Here is a 16,552-nt window from a genome sequence, read left to right as displayed (position 1 = left end):
AATATTATCACCAAATTCCAGAGTTCCCAGATGAAGGAGAAAATATTGCAAGCAGCCAGAAAGAACCAATTCAGATATTGTGGAACCACATTCAGGATCACATGAAATTTAGGAGCTTCCACTTTAAAGAAGTAGAGGACTTGGAATATGATATTCTAGAAGATGAAAGAGTCAGGATTATAATCAATAACTAACTGGCAAAACTGAGGGGAAAGAAGTGGAAAAATTGGACATTTAATGAAATTGAGGGCTTTCCAGAATTCTTGATGAAAAGATCAGAACTGAATAGAAAATTTGACATTCAAGCAGGAGAGTCTTGAGAAGCAGAAAAAAGTAAAATGAAAACATAATCATAAGGGTCTCAATATTATTAAGTTAAACCATTCCTTACAGGATGATGATATGTGTAACTACTAAGAACTTTACTATTATTAGGGCATTTAAAGAGTTTACGTGAATAGGGAGTATGGGTGAGTCAATTATGTTGGAATGAACTCCAGAAAAAAAAAATTAAGGGATAAGAAAGAGGGAAGCCCTGGGAGAAGAGAGATATGTAACTTTCCCAGTAGGGAAATAGAAGGGGAAGGGGATAAGATAAGGAGATTGGGGAGGGATGATACAAGGGAAGACAGATTAAGGGAGGCAGTGGTTAGAAGCAAAGTAGACTTGAGGAGGGACAGGATAAAAAAAGAGAAGAAACAGAAGAAAATGGGATGGAGTTCAGAAATAACATTCGATAATCATAACTGTGAAAGTGCCTGGGATGAGCTCACCCATAAAACTGAAGTGGACAGCAGAATGTATTAGAAAACAGAATGGAACAATATATTGTTTATAAGAGGCACACTTGAAACAAAGACAAAGAATTAAAATAAAGGGCTGGAGCATAATCTAATATACTGCAGTTGAAGTAAAGAGGGCAGGGGTGACAGTCATGATCTCAGACAAAGCACAAGCAAAAATAGACATAATTAAAAGGGGTTATCAGGGAAACTGCATTTTACTAAAAGGTACTCTAGACAATGAAGTAATAGCAAAAATTTTTACAGCAAGTTTCTCAAATAAAGGCTTCATTTCTCAAATATATAGAGAACTTAGTAAAAATTTTCAAAATAAGAGTCATTCTCCCAGTTGATAAATGGGCAGAGGATATAAACAGGCAGTCTCTCAGAAGAAGAAATCAAAGCTATAGTCATATGAAAAATATTCTAAACTACTATATTGATTAGAGAAACACTAAGTCAAACAACTTTCAAATATCACCTCACCCCTACCAGAAATGACAGATGCTGGAGGAGATAGGAGAAAAATAGGTACACTAGTAAATTGTGGTGAGTAGTGAATTGGTCCAACTATTCTGGAGAACAATTTGGAGCTAGATCCAAAGGACCTATAAAAGACTGTATAATAGCCCAGAGGGTATAACACTGTATGCATCCTTTGATCCAGTAATACCACGACTAGGTCTGTACCCCAAAGAGATGGAAGAAAAAGGAAAAATATATGTACAAAAATATTGTGGTGGCAAAGGATTAATTGGAAATTGAGGGGATGCCAAGCATTTGGGGAATGGCTAAACAAGTTGTGGTATATAACTGTGAAAGGAGTACTGTTGTGCTGTGGGAAGTGACCAGGGGTGCTTTTAGAAAAACAGGACAAGACATGAACTGATGCACAGTGAAGTGAGAACCAGATTGTTGTCCCAGGAAGAACAATGTGGTAATGATGACCAACGTGGAAGACTTGGCTACTCTAGTCAATAGTGATGCAACGAGAGGTCCGAAGGACTCATGATGAAAAAAATGCTGTCTACCACCTGAGAGAGAACTGATGAATTCTGGGTGCAAATTGAACTATAATTTTCACTTTATTTTGCTTGCTTTTAAAAAAAATTTGGCTAATCTCAAAATGTCTTGCATGATTTCACATGTATAATTGATATCATACTGCTCACCTCATCTAGTGGAGGAGGGATGGGAGAGAGAGAATTTGGAATTTAAAAAGAAAAGAATGCTAAATGCTAAAAATGATAAAGATATATTTTAAAATTCTAAATGCTAAACATGCTAAATGTTAAAAACATAATAAATTAAAGATTTTTATTTTATTTTTTTACTTTTCCTTTTTTTAAAAAAAATTTATTTATTTAACTTTTAACATTCATTTTCACAAAATTTTGGGTTCCAAATTTTCTCCCCATTTGTCCCCTTCCCCACCCCAAAACACCGAGCATTCTAATTGCCCCTATCACCAGTCTGCACTCTCTTCTATCATCCCTCCCTTCCCTTGTCCCCATCTTCTCTTTTGTCCTGTAGGGCCAGATAACTTTCTATACCCCTTTACCTGTATTTCTTATTTCCTAGTAGCAAGATCAGAACTCGACAGTGGTTCCTAAAACTTTGAGTTCCAACTTCTCTTCATCCCTCCCTCCTCACCCATTCCCTTTGGGAAGGCAAGCAATTCAATATAGGCCATATCTGTGTAGTTTTGCTCATGACGTCCATAATAGTTGTGTTGTGTAAGACTAACCATATTTCCCTCCATCTTGTCCTGCCCCCCATTGCTTCTGTTCTCTCTTTTGATCCTGTCCCTCCCCAAGAGTGTCGACCTCAAATTGCTCCCTCCCTTCCACCATCCCCCCCATCCTTCTTATCCTCTTCTCCCCCACTTTCCTGTATTGTAAGATAGGTTTTCATACCAAAATGAGTTTATTTTATTTTATTCCTTCATTTAGTGGAATGTGACAAGAGTAAACTTCATGTTTTTCTCTCACCTCCCCTCTTTTTCCCTCCACTAAAAAGTCTTTTGCTTGCCTCTTTTATGAGAGATAATTTGCCCCATTCCATTTCTTCCTTTCTCCTCCCAATATATTTCTCTCTCACCCCTTAATTTCATTTTTTTAGGATATGATCCCATCCTATTCAATTCACTCTGTGCTCTGTGCTGTGTGTGTGTGTGTGTGTGTGTGTGTGTGTGTGTGTGTAATCCCACCCACTACCCAGATACTGAAAAGTTTCAAGAGTTACAAATATTGTCTTTCCATGTAGGAATGTAAACAGTTCAACTTTAGTAAGTCCCTTATGACTTCTCTTTGCTGTTTACCTTTTCATGCTTCTCTTCATTCTTGTGTTTGAAAGTCAAATTTTCTTTTCAGCTCTGGCCTTTTCATCAAGAATGCTTGAAAGTCCTTGATTTCATTGAAAGACTATTTTTTCCCCTGAAGTATTATACTCAGTTTTGCTGGGTAGGTGATTCTTGGTTTTAGTCCTAGTTCCTTTGACTTCTGGAATATGATATTCCATGCCCTTCGATCCCTTAATGTAGAAACTGCTAGATCTTGTTGTGTTATCCTGATTGTATTTCCACAATACTTGAATTGTTTCTTTCTAGCTGCTTGCAGTATTTTCTCCTTGACCAGGGAACTCTGGAATTTGGCCACAATATTCCTAGGAGTTTCTCTTTTTGGATCTCTTTCAGGCGGTGATCTGTGGATTCCTTGAATACTTATTTTGCCCTCTGGTTCTAGGATCTCAGGGCAGTTTTCCTTGATAATTTCATGAAAGATGATGTCTAGGCTCTATTTTTGATCATGGCTTTTAGGTAGTCCCATAATTTTTAAATTGTCTCTCCTGGATCTGTTTTCCAGGTCAGTTGTTTTTCCAGTGAGATATTTCACATTATCTTCTATTTTCTCATTCTTTTGGTTTTATTTTGTGATTTCTTGGTTTCTCATAAAGTCATTAGCCTCCATCTGTGCCATTCTAATTTTGAAAGAACTATTTTCTTCAGTGAGCTTTTGAACCTCCTTTTCCATTTGGCTAATTCTGCTTTTGAAATCATTCTTCTCCTCATTGGCTTTTTGAACCTCTTTTGCCAATTGAGTTAGCCTATTTTTCAAGGTGTTATTTTCTTCAGCATTTTTTGGGGTCTCCTTTAGCAAGGTGTTGACCTGCTTTTCTTGCATCTCTCTCATTTCTCTTCCTAGTTTTTCCTCCACCTCTCTAACTTGATTTTCAAAATCCTTTTTGAGCTCTTCCATGGCCTGAGCCCATTGAATATTTATTTTGGATGTTTGGGATACAGAAGCCTTGATTTCTATGTCTTTCCCTGATGGTAAGCATTGTTCTTCCTCATTAAAAAGGATGGGAGGAGATATGTGTTCACCAAGAAAGTAACCTTCTATGGTCTTATTTTTTTTTCCCCCTTTTCTGGGCATTTTCCCAGCCAGTGACTTGACTTCTGAGTGTCCTCTCCACACCCACCACTCCTCCAGATCCGCCCAGCCAGTGCTTGGGGTCTGAGATTCCAATGCTGCTTCCCAGCCTCAGGGCTTTTGGGGGGCCAGGGCTGCTATTCAGTGTGAGATTAAGTTCAGCTGCTCAGGTGGGGTCAGGGCCGCCACACTGGGCTCAATTCCCTCAGGGGGTTTATGTGGAGACCTTCGACAATGGATCCAAGCTCCTGCCTGCTTTGGGAGCCCTTGTCTGCTGCTGCCTCTGCTGCTGCCTCCCGAGGGGGCTTGAGTTATGGGGACACCCCACTTCTCTCTCCTCCAGCCAAAAAGACTCTCTCACTGACCTTTGGCACCTGTGGGTGGAGGGACCTGTGAGGCCACAGGAGATTTTGCCTGAAGCGTGCTCGGATCTGCTCCTCTTGGTGCTGTGCGGGTAGGGCTGGGCTGGGCTCTGCTCTGGGTCCAGTGCACTATGGACCTTTCGCATTGGTTTTTCAAGGCTCTCTGGAACAGAAATCTCCTCCACTCCGTTGCACTGTGGCTTCTGCTGCTCCAGATTTTGTTGGGAGTTCTTCTTCACAGGTATTTTATGGGCTGTGGGTTCGGAGCTAGCATATGTGTGTCTTTCTGCTCCACCATCTTGGCTCCTCCCAGAGATTTTTTTAAAAAGTTAAATAAAGCATCCGTCTTCAGAAACATGGGTTTGTTTTGCTTAACTGCAATTCTTTATTAGAAGAAAGCCTTCCCTTAAGAAGGACATGGGAGCAACATGGAATGAACCAGTGAAAGATGTTTTATTTTTTTTTTTTAAATGTTGGTTAAAGGAAACAATCAAAATCTTGTTTATAACAAATCTTGTTTTGTAAGTCCCTTTTCATCTGTCCCATGTGGGTTTGTAAGTGAAACCTTCATGACATCACAGAATTCCATTGTGCTTCTGGGCATAAAAATGGAGTTTCAGAAACCCTGTTCTTTTTCTTTTTAAAAAGTCTGATCTTTGTTCTTGATTTTGACTCTACTTCAGCTCAGTTATCAATTGAACACTTCTAAGCCTGACATTGCTAATAATGAATTTGCAGGTTACTATAAATTCTTTCCATTTACATCATTACATGTATCTCTGGAATAGTACTTGGATTCAACAAATCTGTTAAAATATATTTTTAATTACATTGTTATAATTATAAAGCCTCTGGGAAGCAGTATTTTATAGAAACAAATTAGCATAATTATACATCAACCACATAAAATAAATTCAAAGAAATACTCAGTGCTGTTTTCTTTCATTAGGACCAAATCATGGCTTAAATTTATGTGTAGTTCTCTAGGATTTATAAAGTGCTTTGTATACATTATCTCACCTGACACTTATAACCACATGTAGGGATTATAAGCAATATTATCTTCATTTTATAGTTGAAGAAACTGAGGCTAGCAAATGTTAACAAAGTCACAGTGGTGCCAGTGGAAGAACCAGGGTCTCCTGGCTGCAAGACCTGATTGTATATGTGGAGGAAGAAGGTCAGCAACCTTGAAGTCATCCTTGTAGCCCCCATTGACCATCCTCTCCTCCAGGACCCTTCTTATCTCTGGGCATTCATGAATCTGTCTGTTCTTGAGTCTCCTCCCCACTGATCACTCCTCAGTGTCTTTGGGAGCCATACCCACTAAACATGGATCTGTCCCAAGGCTCTCCTGGGTCCTCTTCTCTCTCTGTGCTCTCACTTGGTGTTTCCCTTTTGCTTCCATGTGTTCATTTATCTGTGCAGATGACTTCCAGATCTATACATCCTCCTCTGGTCTCTTTCTTGAGTTCTAGGTCTGAGTTCTGCCTATCAAACAATTTAAACCAGATGTACTATAAATGATTCCAGACTTCCAAAATAGAACTCGTCTTTTCCCTAAAACCATCCCTTCAAGGACACTGCTGCTTCTCCAGGTTTGTAATGTTGAAGCAGTTCTCTGCCCCTGTGCTGAACTTCTCTGACCCCCTGCATAAGTTGATTGCTCTGTTTTCCTTCCTCATCTCCATGCAGGCTCCCTGGCGTCCTTCCGGACTCCAGTGCAGTTCCTCCTTTGTCTGTTTACCCCAAGCTACTAGTACCTTCCCCTTCAAGGTATTATCCGGCCTGGGCCCAGAAGTGCAAGTGTCTCCCACTGAGTGTTTTACCCTCCTAGAGGAGCTTCTGGTTTTCCCCAGCTCTTATCACAGGTCCTGGCACACTGTATATCCTTAACAGAATGAATAGTTGTTGACTGTCCTACAGTGGGAGGGACCAATGGAAATAGTACCTTAAGGCACGTTAGATTTTAAAAAGAGAAAAACAGCCAAACCTGGCTGTCAGCAGTGGCTTAGAGCATATTCTGCATCCCACAGTTAGAGTTTCCACCTCTGCAAAGATGGGAGGGAGGCACATTTTCTCATCTCTTCTCTGGGGCCAAAGCTTGGTCATTATAATGACAGAGCTTTCAGTTTTGGGTTTTTTGTTCTTTCTTTTGGCACATTTTTAAAGGGTTTTCTAAAATAGTTACACCAGGGAAAAGTCTCCTGCAGAATGTGGGACAGTCACCCAATTAACACAAAGAGACAGTTGTATTACATAAAAAGGAGCCCTGAGGAAGCTGTGATAGCTTCAGAAGATAGGTGTTATGCACAGATAAGATGATTTGTAAGTTTTCATTTAAAAATCTTATTTATAGGATCCTAGGGCTGGAACTGGGAGGGCTCTCAGAGGCTTCTAATCCAACCCTCTCATTTTTTAAAGAAGGAAACTGAGGCCCTTAGGAGCAAAGTACTGAACCACCTCACCAGGTTACTTTAGCTTCCTAAAGACCTAACGAGGCTTATTTATAAACAGTCCAGATGGCAGAGAGCTAGAAGGAGTAGCTCAGCCACAGAGTTGCAGAATCAAGATACAAATGATTGGTTAAAATTATGAAACTAAGATTAAATTTGACAAGAAAAAATGGAAAGTCTTACCTAAATTCAGGTTTTAAAATCTAATTACAGTAGCTGAAAAACTTGTGAGAAAACACATCAGTGCAGCAGACTATTATCCTATAGAAATGACAAATAACAATCATAAAAATCCAATTTTTTAGAGTTGCAGATTTGCAAAGAACTATCTTACCAGGATCTCTGGAAGGTGAGCATTGCCAATTCTTAATCCCTATTTCACTGGTGAAGTCAAGTGAGTTCCCCAAACATCACAACTTCTATCATCAGAATTTTAATCCAAGTCTCTTACTCAGAAGAAATATGGAAACAGATGAACAGCTCATAAAACAGAATCAGATGAACATGGATCTTGACAATAATACATATTTTTAAAAAAAGCAACAGAAATAATTTTCTAGTTATACCAAAAAGACATTGGAAGAAGTCACAAACCAAATAGATTGTTTCTGTTATTTTCTTAAGGTTTATGTATTTTTCTTTGTATAAAATATATTTTTAGATTACATGTAGTTCCTGATTGGTGTAAAAAAGAGGAATCCTTCAAATAGTTGTGTTATTCAAAATCCCACTGCATATTTCCATTGGGCTGGATCCAATTACCATGTTTTACTAATTATAACTTCAAAAATATATGACAAGTTCAGGAGATTCATTGTTTGCACTAACTGGGACCTGGCTATAGGTGGCTTTACTGGGAATTTTAGTCATTTACCCACTTACCTCCATTTGTCGAGTTTATAAAGGTTACAAAAACTTTTCATTTAAAAATTAATTACCTGTATATGCAGAACAGAGGTAAGGGTTCATTGGAAAAAACGGTTTGGGAGTTTTAGCTGATTAGCTGAGCACAAGGGCAAAATGTGCTCGAGCTGCTAAGAAAGCCGAGGCAATCGTTTAGCATTCATTACTCAGTCAACTCCAGGGACTCTGTATTACTTCAGGGATAAAAAAGAAACTCCTCTGTGTGGCCTATAAAGTGCGTGTCTGACCATCTAGGCCTTCTTTCTCATGTGTAATCCCTTCATCTCCTCAAGAGGAAGAAAGGGACACCTCTCCATCACTCAATATCATTGGCCCACTATGCTTTCTCAGCCTCCAGGGCCACAGTGGCCATAGCTTGACCCTCAGACCTCTTCTGCAGGCCTGCGACTCTTACCAAGCCTCTCCGCTTTCCAATCTGTCCTCCACAGAGCTTCAGAATGGGTACTGCCAAGGTCCAAGACTGGGCACTGCCGAGGCCACTTCTCTTTTCTCAATTTCTTGCCTCTAGGATCAAATACAAACTTTTCTGTTTATCACAAACTTAAAGCCTTTTACCATCTGGCTGAAGATTGTGTTTCTAGGCTCATTCCTTGTTTCTCCCCCCCTTGCTCTCTTTGGCCCTGGCCAAGCAGGTCTCCTTGCTGTTCTCCATCCACAGCCTTCCCTCTTGCACCTCTGCGACTTGGTACTGCTGGCTGTCCTGCAAACCGAGAGTGCTCTCCTCCTCCTCTCCATCCCCTTTCCAAGACCTGTCCAGACCTTCCCATCATTCATGCCCAATTGTTGTCTCCCTCATTTCAGTGTAAGCTGAAGGGCTCTGGGGGGGGAGGGAATCTATCCCCAATGCTGACTGCCATTGTACCTGACATGTGTGCTTAATAAATTCTTGATTGCATTGACCAGAGTACTTATGTTTATTTGAATATTTAAACACATATTTAGGGGAAAGAAAATTTCTTATTCATTTGCTGTAGTCATTCATCTCATATTTAGTTTTTTTTAGTAACATAAGGGCTTATTATAAAAAAAAAAGTTTAAGGTGCAGAAAGGGTCAAATTTTTGGTTTCTCAGTTACAACTTCTTGGGTATCACTGCTGTTCACCTTCAGTTCATTTGAATAGGGTTGAGCTTTTAAAAATATGATTGTTTGGAAAATAAAGGTGGAATTAGACTTTTTAAAAAAGTGACTCCAATATCCAATACCTTTTGACTCAGGCATCCATCCCACTTGTGCGTATGTGTGCCTGCAAGGGTCAAAGACAGAAAGAGAAGAGACCTTTACATACCAACATATTGAGGCACTTTTTGGGGTAGCAAAGAACTGGCCACAAAGTAGATAGATGCTCCTTGTTTAAGCGGGTATGGCTACACATATCGTAAGCCACACGTGTGATGGAAGGTGAAACAGAGAAGACAGTGCAAGACTGATTTAGAATGAAGAAAGCAGAGCCAAGGCAAAGTGCACAGTGACTGCGACAACATCCATGGAAGGAGCAGAAAAGTGTGCAGTGATCATGGCCACACTTGGCCTCAGGGAAATACTGCAGAAATGAATCTCCTACCTCTCATTGCAAAGGCAGGGGCTATGGGTGTGGGTTATTTCATACACGGTCAGACATGATCAGTCTGTTAATTTTGTTGAACTGCTTTTCTCTCAGTCTCTCAGATGGAATGCATTTCTGGGGAGAGGGGAAGGAAGGATGTATTTGGAAGTGAATGTGCTATGAAATACAAAAGGCATCGTGAGGGTTAAATGGATTATTTTTCAAAGAATGTAAAGTATAACATAATCAGAGTTATTTTAAATGTGTCCAAGTTGGCCAGTTGAGCTTTGAATTTTTCTAGTAAGATGTAGGAGAAAAGGCAAAACCGAATATGCCTGGTTTGAAAAATTGTCACCATGGCCAGAAGAACCAGCACCATGTGGCCTGTCCCTTTGGTCTTAGGCCTGGCCAAAATGAGGGTGGGGAGAAATATTGCAAACATTTCTTATTTCGTTCCCCTGGGAGAGTGTTGTGTGTTTCTGACTTAAAAGTTACTGGAGGAAGAGCAAATTTAGGTGAGAGATGAACAAATACTCCCCCTCCAGTTGTCATCTCGTTGGCTCTGCTTGTATTGAAGTGAAATGAATATCTGTCAGCACCGATGTATGTCATCTTAAGATGTCCTACAGGGACCCCCACAACCCCTGCCATTCCCATCCCCAGGTTTAAAAACAGATCTATTGGCGGGGGGGGGGGGGTGGGGGTTGGGGAAGTGTTTCTTCTATGGAAGATTCATTGTTGAATTATGTTAAGTCAAGTCACAAACTTCTCCCTAGTTCACAAAAATGGGATTTGTGAAAATGTGCTTTACATACTTTGACTATAGTATCACATTTAATCAAATGAGTTAAACTGGCTTGAATTTATTAAAATTTAATATATTTCCTAAAAGGGGACCTTAAAGGTCTTCTTGGTCAACCCCTTTCTAAAGCTTGAATTCTGTAGCCTGATAACTCTCAACATCTGGGGTGATGATGAGGGATTTGCACAGGGACAGTGGGTAGGGGAGGGACCCCACTGATATTGTGGCCAGAATGCTGACATTTAGATACTTGCAATCAGACAAACTTGGGTTTGACTCAGTCCCATGGGAAAGTCATGGTACCTCTGGGAGCCTCAGCTTTCCTTATCCCTTAAGTGGGGATAAGACCATTCACTTACCCCGAGTGGTGTAGTGAGGCTCCAGTGAGATAATGTATGTCAAGGGCGTTGCTATTATCAGCTATTATTAGTAGGGTTATTTTTACCTCTGAGGCTCCTATACTGTTCTGGGGCAGCGGAGGGTTAGGAAGTTACTCCTTACACTTTGCCCTTAACTGCTGTAACTTCACCTGTGGAGCCTGATTCTACCCTTCACAGAGTAATTCCACTGTCTTTTCCACCTTGTATTGACGATACATTCAACTTGACGATGTATTCAACTTGGTTCTAATTGCTAGGATTCTTAGGACATTTTGTATCAATGTGATGGTAATCCTAATCAGTAGAGTGTGAATCTAAAAGGCAAGAAGCCCTGGGTTCAAGTCTTGCCTTTGCCAGATACTGGCACCGTGACCCTGTGTAAGTCAGTTAATCTTTGAGTGCTCCAAGTGACTCTCCAAGGCACTAAGTGGCAGGGATGGTGCTGACTGACCTGCTTTGGTGGAGGGAGTTTCCTAAGGCAGTGAAATCACAAGCCCTGGAGTAGCACCCACTGACCCCCCCCTTCCCCCCAGCCCTCCTTATCTCCCCCCCCCCCACCTTTCTCTCAGGGAGGTCTGGCTTTCCTGCCCTTCTTCTCTCTTCCTTTCTCTCCCTCCCTACTTTGTCTCCCTCTCTTTCTCCCCTTCCCCCTATTTTTCCCCTCCCCCTTTCTCCTCTCTCTCTCTCTCCCTTTTTTCTTCCATCCATCCCTCTCTCTGTCACTGTGTGCCCCCAGTGTTAGGAGACTCAGATTCTAATTGCAGATTCTAGTGAGACCTGGATCAAGACTCTGAACTGATTAGTCTCCCCATTTGTCAAGCAGACAACATAAGGCTTGCTTTGCCTGTCTCTCAAGATTGCTATTAGGATCTTACATAGGGAAGGGTTTTTGTAAAAAGTGCAGTGTTTGGTGCCAGAAAGTGGTGGCCTGAGTTGGACTCAACAGTCCGAGACTGAAATAGGCTCCTTTTTAAGAATTGTTTTTATTTCTAAATTATGATTTCAGCTTATTCTGGTTCACAAAGGCTCCTCAGTGTTTGTTAGCATGACCTTTGAATCAGATCTAGGTTCCCAAATTACATTAGGAATAGCCCTTAGACCTGTGCTTTTAGTGTCTTGGGGAGCTCCCCAATGAGGAGACTCACTAGTAATGTGATTAAATCTTCTCAACAATCTACAGTCAGAGATTCCCGTAGCATGGGGAAGGTTCAGTGATTTGTCCGGAGCTCCCAGGGCCAGTGCCTGTCAGAGGTGACGTGCTGACACGCTATCCACTACGTCACACTGCCTTTCAAAAATTACATTACAAAAATGATTTTTCATATATTCATTGTGGGTACAGTGGAGGCTGGTGCCGTGTTTTCAGCAAGTTCAGAAATAATCTTATTTAGGGGTGTCCTCCCCTGGTGCATGTTGGCAGCCTTCCTGGTTGTTTGCCATAACCCTTGGAAGGGCTGCCGGCTGACAGTGTTGAATCGTCATTGGATTGCCGGTGTGCAAGATCAATTTGTAGTCCCTAAAATGGGACCTTCTAAGACAAACCATCAGTTTATCAGTTGGGTGTCAGGCCTGACTCCAGATATCGTCATATTTGCAAAGAAAGAGAATGTTCAGGAGGATTGATCATAAGACAGAGAGGCAGCCAGAGCCTTGGAGAGCATTTATCTCCTTTAGGGCAAATCCTGTTCCATTTTTAATCTGTTTCCTCAGTGTGTGGCACAGAAGAGCCAATTGATCAATTCTTGCTGGTTGATTGAGTGAGTGATCATCTGGTTTAGCCACATCATTTTATATGAGATGAAGCTGAGGACCAAATAGGACTCAGTAACATAGCTGGGGTACTCTGATCCTCTGATGCCAAGTTCTGGACTGCCTGCAGTACACCACATGGCCACCTTTCTTCACATCGAATTTTAGGTTTTTAAAGTGTTACTGATTTATAATCTTTTCTGGTTGATTTCTGCAAAGAGGGTCACAGTGACAGTTCTTTTATTCAAAATCATTTTAGAGTTTGAAGATTATCTTTCAGAAACAAAAAATAGAATCAGGTGAGGTCAAGTTTAAGGTCAGGTTGTGCTATATTAAAAATTTATCATCTTTTCCCCTGCAAAATGGAAGAATACTGAAAACTTTAAATCAGGTCTTCAGATAATTGTCAAACTGTCTAACAAACAATGGACGTCTGGGTGAATGATGAATCTGTAATGTTTTTGTCTTTTAAAATTACACTTTAAAAAAAATTAGTCTTGAGTTTCCGTTGTTGTTTTCTTCGTAAAGAGATCATCAGCTGAGAGCTGAAAAGGACCTTAGTGGCTGGCCGGTCTGACCCTCTTGTTTTACAGATGAAAACCTCTGAGGCTCCGAGAGGTTGAAATGACTTGTCCAGAGTCACACAGCTGGTAATCGTCAGCGGCAGGGGGTCTGGCTCCAGCGCAGCGCGCTAGCCATTCTGCAGCATGCTAGCCATTCCGCAGCGCTGCCTGTCCTGGCTTCAGATACGCATCGTGCTGACACTAATAACATGAGGAAAGCTTAGAAGCTTAGAACCACAAGTGCACTGTGTCTGACCTGTTTGTCAGTGGATGAGTTTGGTTAGTTTAACTGGAGAAAATATTTTATTAACAATATTAATGATGCAGATGACATCCCTGTCAAGAAATTATTTTGTACCTGATGTGAGAAGGCAAGAAATGCTGAAGTTGTCATGAGTCCAAAAATCAGTGAGGTCAGCATGATTGTCCAGAGGTGTCCGCAGATCAGTACTACTGTGTATGTGTTAATTTTTAAGACTAGATTTAAACTAGTATTTTAATACTGTGCTGATTTGTCACAAAACTTAAAAAGTTATTTTCCTACTGGGGGCAAATGATTCCTTTTTTTAAAATAGTTGGTGGACAAACATTTATGACCAGAGAATGTGATATTTTTTTTTAATTGGATGGTGTGTTTGGGGATTATTTTAGGTTAAAAGTATATAGAGATTCAAATGTAGTATTACTGATGTTCCTTATTTTACAGATGGGGTCAAGGATTTGGTCTTTTGGGGTCCATCTTTGGAAAGGACAGTGCAATAAACCAGCCAAACAGTGTTTTTGGACTTATATTTTATATACTACAGCTGTTACTTGGTAAGTGTTTAATCAGTCATATAAAATCCATTTGCTGGCGTGTAGTATGTTTGGCCAGAAAAAAATGAAAAAGAGTGTCTGATTTACTGAACAGCACTGTATTAATAACAGAACCCACAATTCACAACACATTAAGGCAGTGGTTAGTGTCAAAACTTGGAATTGGTTCAGGCAACATCTAATATGAATAGAGCTGAACTCAGAGATATGTAGACTAAATAAGGGGTTTCAGACTCTTGTGTCTAGGATAATCTCTCTAAAATTATAGAAAATCTTCCTAATACTATACATGTTACTATAAATTTGCATTCTTTTTTCCTTTATATGTTTTCTTTGTAATCTGGTTGATAGAAAGTATGTTATTTTAGGTCGGATCTTTAGGATGTTGCCACCAAGGGCCCAGTATCTGTCAGGGTTCTTCTCTCCCTCTTCAGCATGAATGAGGCTAGTTTTGCCCTTTAAGGTGATAAAGGTCTCCCTGGGACTTGATTGCACCTCCCATGATGCAGCTTCGTGTTGGTCTTTAGCCATGTTGACAGTGTCTTCTTGGTCACCTTAGGACATAAAGCTGGTTTCAGGCGCTTCAGACGGAGTGCTGGAGCATCCCTGTTGAACATCTTTCCTATGCTAGTCTCCTTTGGTTCAGTTTTGTTTTTTTTTAAATGAGTTTATGTTATACTTTCAGATTTTTTGCTCATTAGGTTGTAAATTCCTTAGAATTTATTTAGATCAAGTCTTATACTGTAATATGCATCTGGTACCATACTGGACACACTGTTCCACATTATGTTTTTTTGTCTATCTTGTTTTGTTTTTACCCTGGAGCTGTGATTTCAGAAATCCCAGTTTGAAAGCTTCCTCTAAGTAATAAAGAATGGCAGCTGTTCACAACTTGGAATCTTAGACTATTGGGGTGGGTATCCCTTGAGCCTCAGTGCCCCCACCCCCTGCCCAGGCTGGTCAGGTCCTGGAGACAGCTTTGTCACCTTTTAGGGTAAAGTTGCTGGGGGGAAGGAGCAATGTTAGAAGAGAACACTGAGACAAGTTACTTGCCCAGGGAAACATAGCTTGTACGTGTCCAAGGTGAGTGTCTGGTCCCATAGCTAGTTCTCTGTCCACTACTGTTTCACTTCATACCTATTAGTGGAATAAGGTACTCATTAGGGTCATGGAGGGAATACTGTCATGTGAAAGAATATACGAAATGTAAGGATTTCTACACTGGATCAGAAATAGGGTTCATTTAGTGTTCCATATCTGACAGGTAGACAAGTTTGTGGAAAGACACTGCTTCCAGTGTCTCTGGCTTCAGTTCCCACTTCTGTAAAATAGGGGGCTTGGACTCATTGACCTCTAAAGAACCCCTACTAGCTTTAGGTCTTTGAACCCATGGTCTTCCAACACCTTTCAACCTTGGGAGATCAGGTGAGACCCCCAGACATCTATTATTTTCCTTAATAAACTGCTCTGGATCCCATCTTCATGCTTTCATCCAAGTATCTTTGTGTCTACTTGTTTTTAGCCTATCCCTTCTTTTGGGGAAATGAGTTCTGTGACTTTATTATTTTCAGTGTCAATTAATACTTCCATTTATTTGTTCTAGAACTTAAAACTTCTGTGGATGCCCTCTAATTATCAAGTATTCCAAGAGAAAAAAAAGGAAAAAAAGTCTCTTTACCCATCCCTACATCCTTCATGATTTTACTGATTTTGATCCTCATTTCTTTCATATTTTTTTCCTTTTCATAAGGAAGTATTGCAAATGCTTTCAGTTTGTTCTCATTCTGTTCATCTCCTTGATTATTAAGCTGCCTTTCTCTAGACTTTTTTTTGTTTTCCATTCTGTCTCTTAAGATGTAGTAGTTCTGAACTATATGCATTTCAGGTGTAGATCCACCATGAGTATATACAAAGGTAGAAGTTTTTTGATCCTTTTATGGTAATTGAGCAGTCCATGGTGAGCCTTTTGGCTACCCCAGCACACCGAACAGATCTCTTAAGGCAACAGGCTACAGTTACACCTCAATCTGTTTCCTGTGTTATTGATCCACAGGATTCATTGTTTTTGAAATATATCTTTCCCAGAACCCACTACCTCATTCTTGTTCAGCCTGGAGAGTTTGTGGTTTTTATGCCCATATCTACAATGTGGGAATTTCTCTTCGATTTATCTTTATTGTCTTGGAGTTTCCCGATTCAGGAGAGCTTGATATTACCTGTAAGCATAGAGATTTCTCTGTTCACACTCTCAGTTCTACATGATATACATCATAAAGATCAGCAGTTCTGATTCTTGTGCTGATTGTACCAAGCTTGTGGTCATCCTGCTCTGCACACTCCTTTATCTGGAAATGTGACTATTTAGGTTCACTTGTTATTCATGGGAATCACAGAATTTTTTAGAGCTACAAGGGACATGAGAGGTCCTTCAGTCCCACTCTCCCATCGTACAAAATGGAGAGTCCTTTGTAGTTAGTAGTAGAATTGGCACCAGAACTTTGATCTTCTTCCTAAGCCATTGCTGTTTCTAGAATACTCCTGTCATCCCATTGTGATTATTTTTTAAAAAAATAACCCATGATGTGTTGAGCATTATTCCGGGCTTTTTCTGAGTTTCATTAATCACATCCACTTGGTTTCTGCTCAGCTCCGTGCTTATGTCATCTCAGAAGAACTCTAGATGAGTTGGGCACAGTTTTGCCTGGCTGATAATAAGAATGCCTTTCTCCCAAGGCAGCTGCTA

At 40.4% G+C, this 16,552-nt stretch overlaps 1 protein-coding gene across 1 annotated transcript in view; it reads left to right on the top strand.

The window, feature by feature from the left end:
• The window catches only part of VKORC1L1 (vitamin K epoxide reductase complex subunit 1 like 1), a 48,512-nt gene that overhangs the window by 27,043 nt on the left and 4,917 nt on the right, over positions 1–16,552 (top strand). The window contains exon 2 of the mRNA XM_072640091.1: positions 13,700–13,809. Coding sequence (XP_072496192.1) covers positions 13,700–13,809 — 110 coding nt within the window. The remainder of the gene's footprint in view (positions 1–13,699; positions 13,810–16,552) is intronic.

The sequence above is a fragment of the Notamacropus eugenii genome, chromosome 2 (assembly GCF_028372415.1).
Source record: "Notamacropus eugenii isolate mMacEug1 chromosome 2, mMacEug1.pri_v2, whole genome shotgun sequence".
NCBI classification, from domain to species: Eukaryota; Metazoa; Chordata; class Mammalia; order Diprotodontia; family Macropodidae; genus Notamacropus; species Notamacropus eugenii.
Note: the sequence above shows the minus strand (reverse complement) of the source record. Positions and strands in the feature narration are given on the sequence as shown.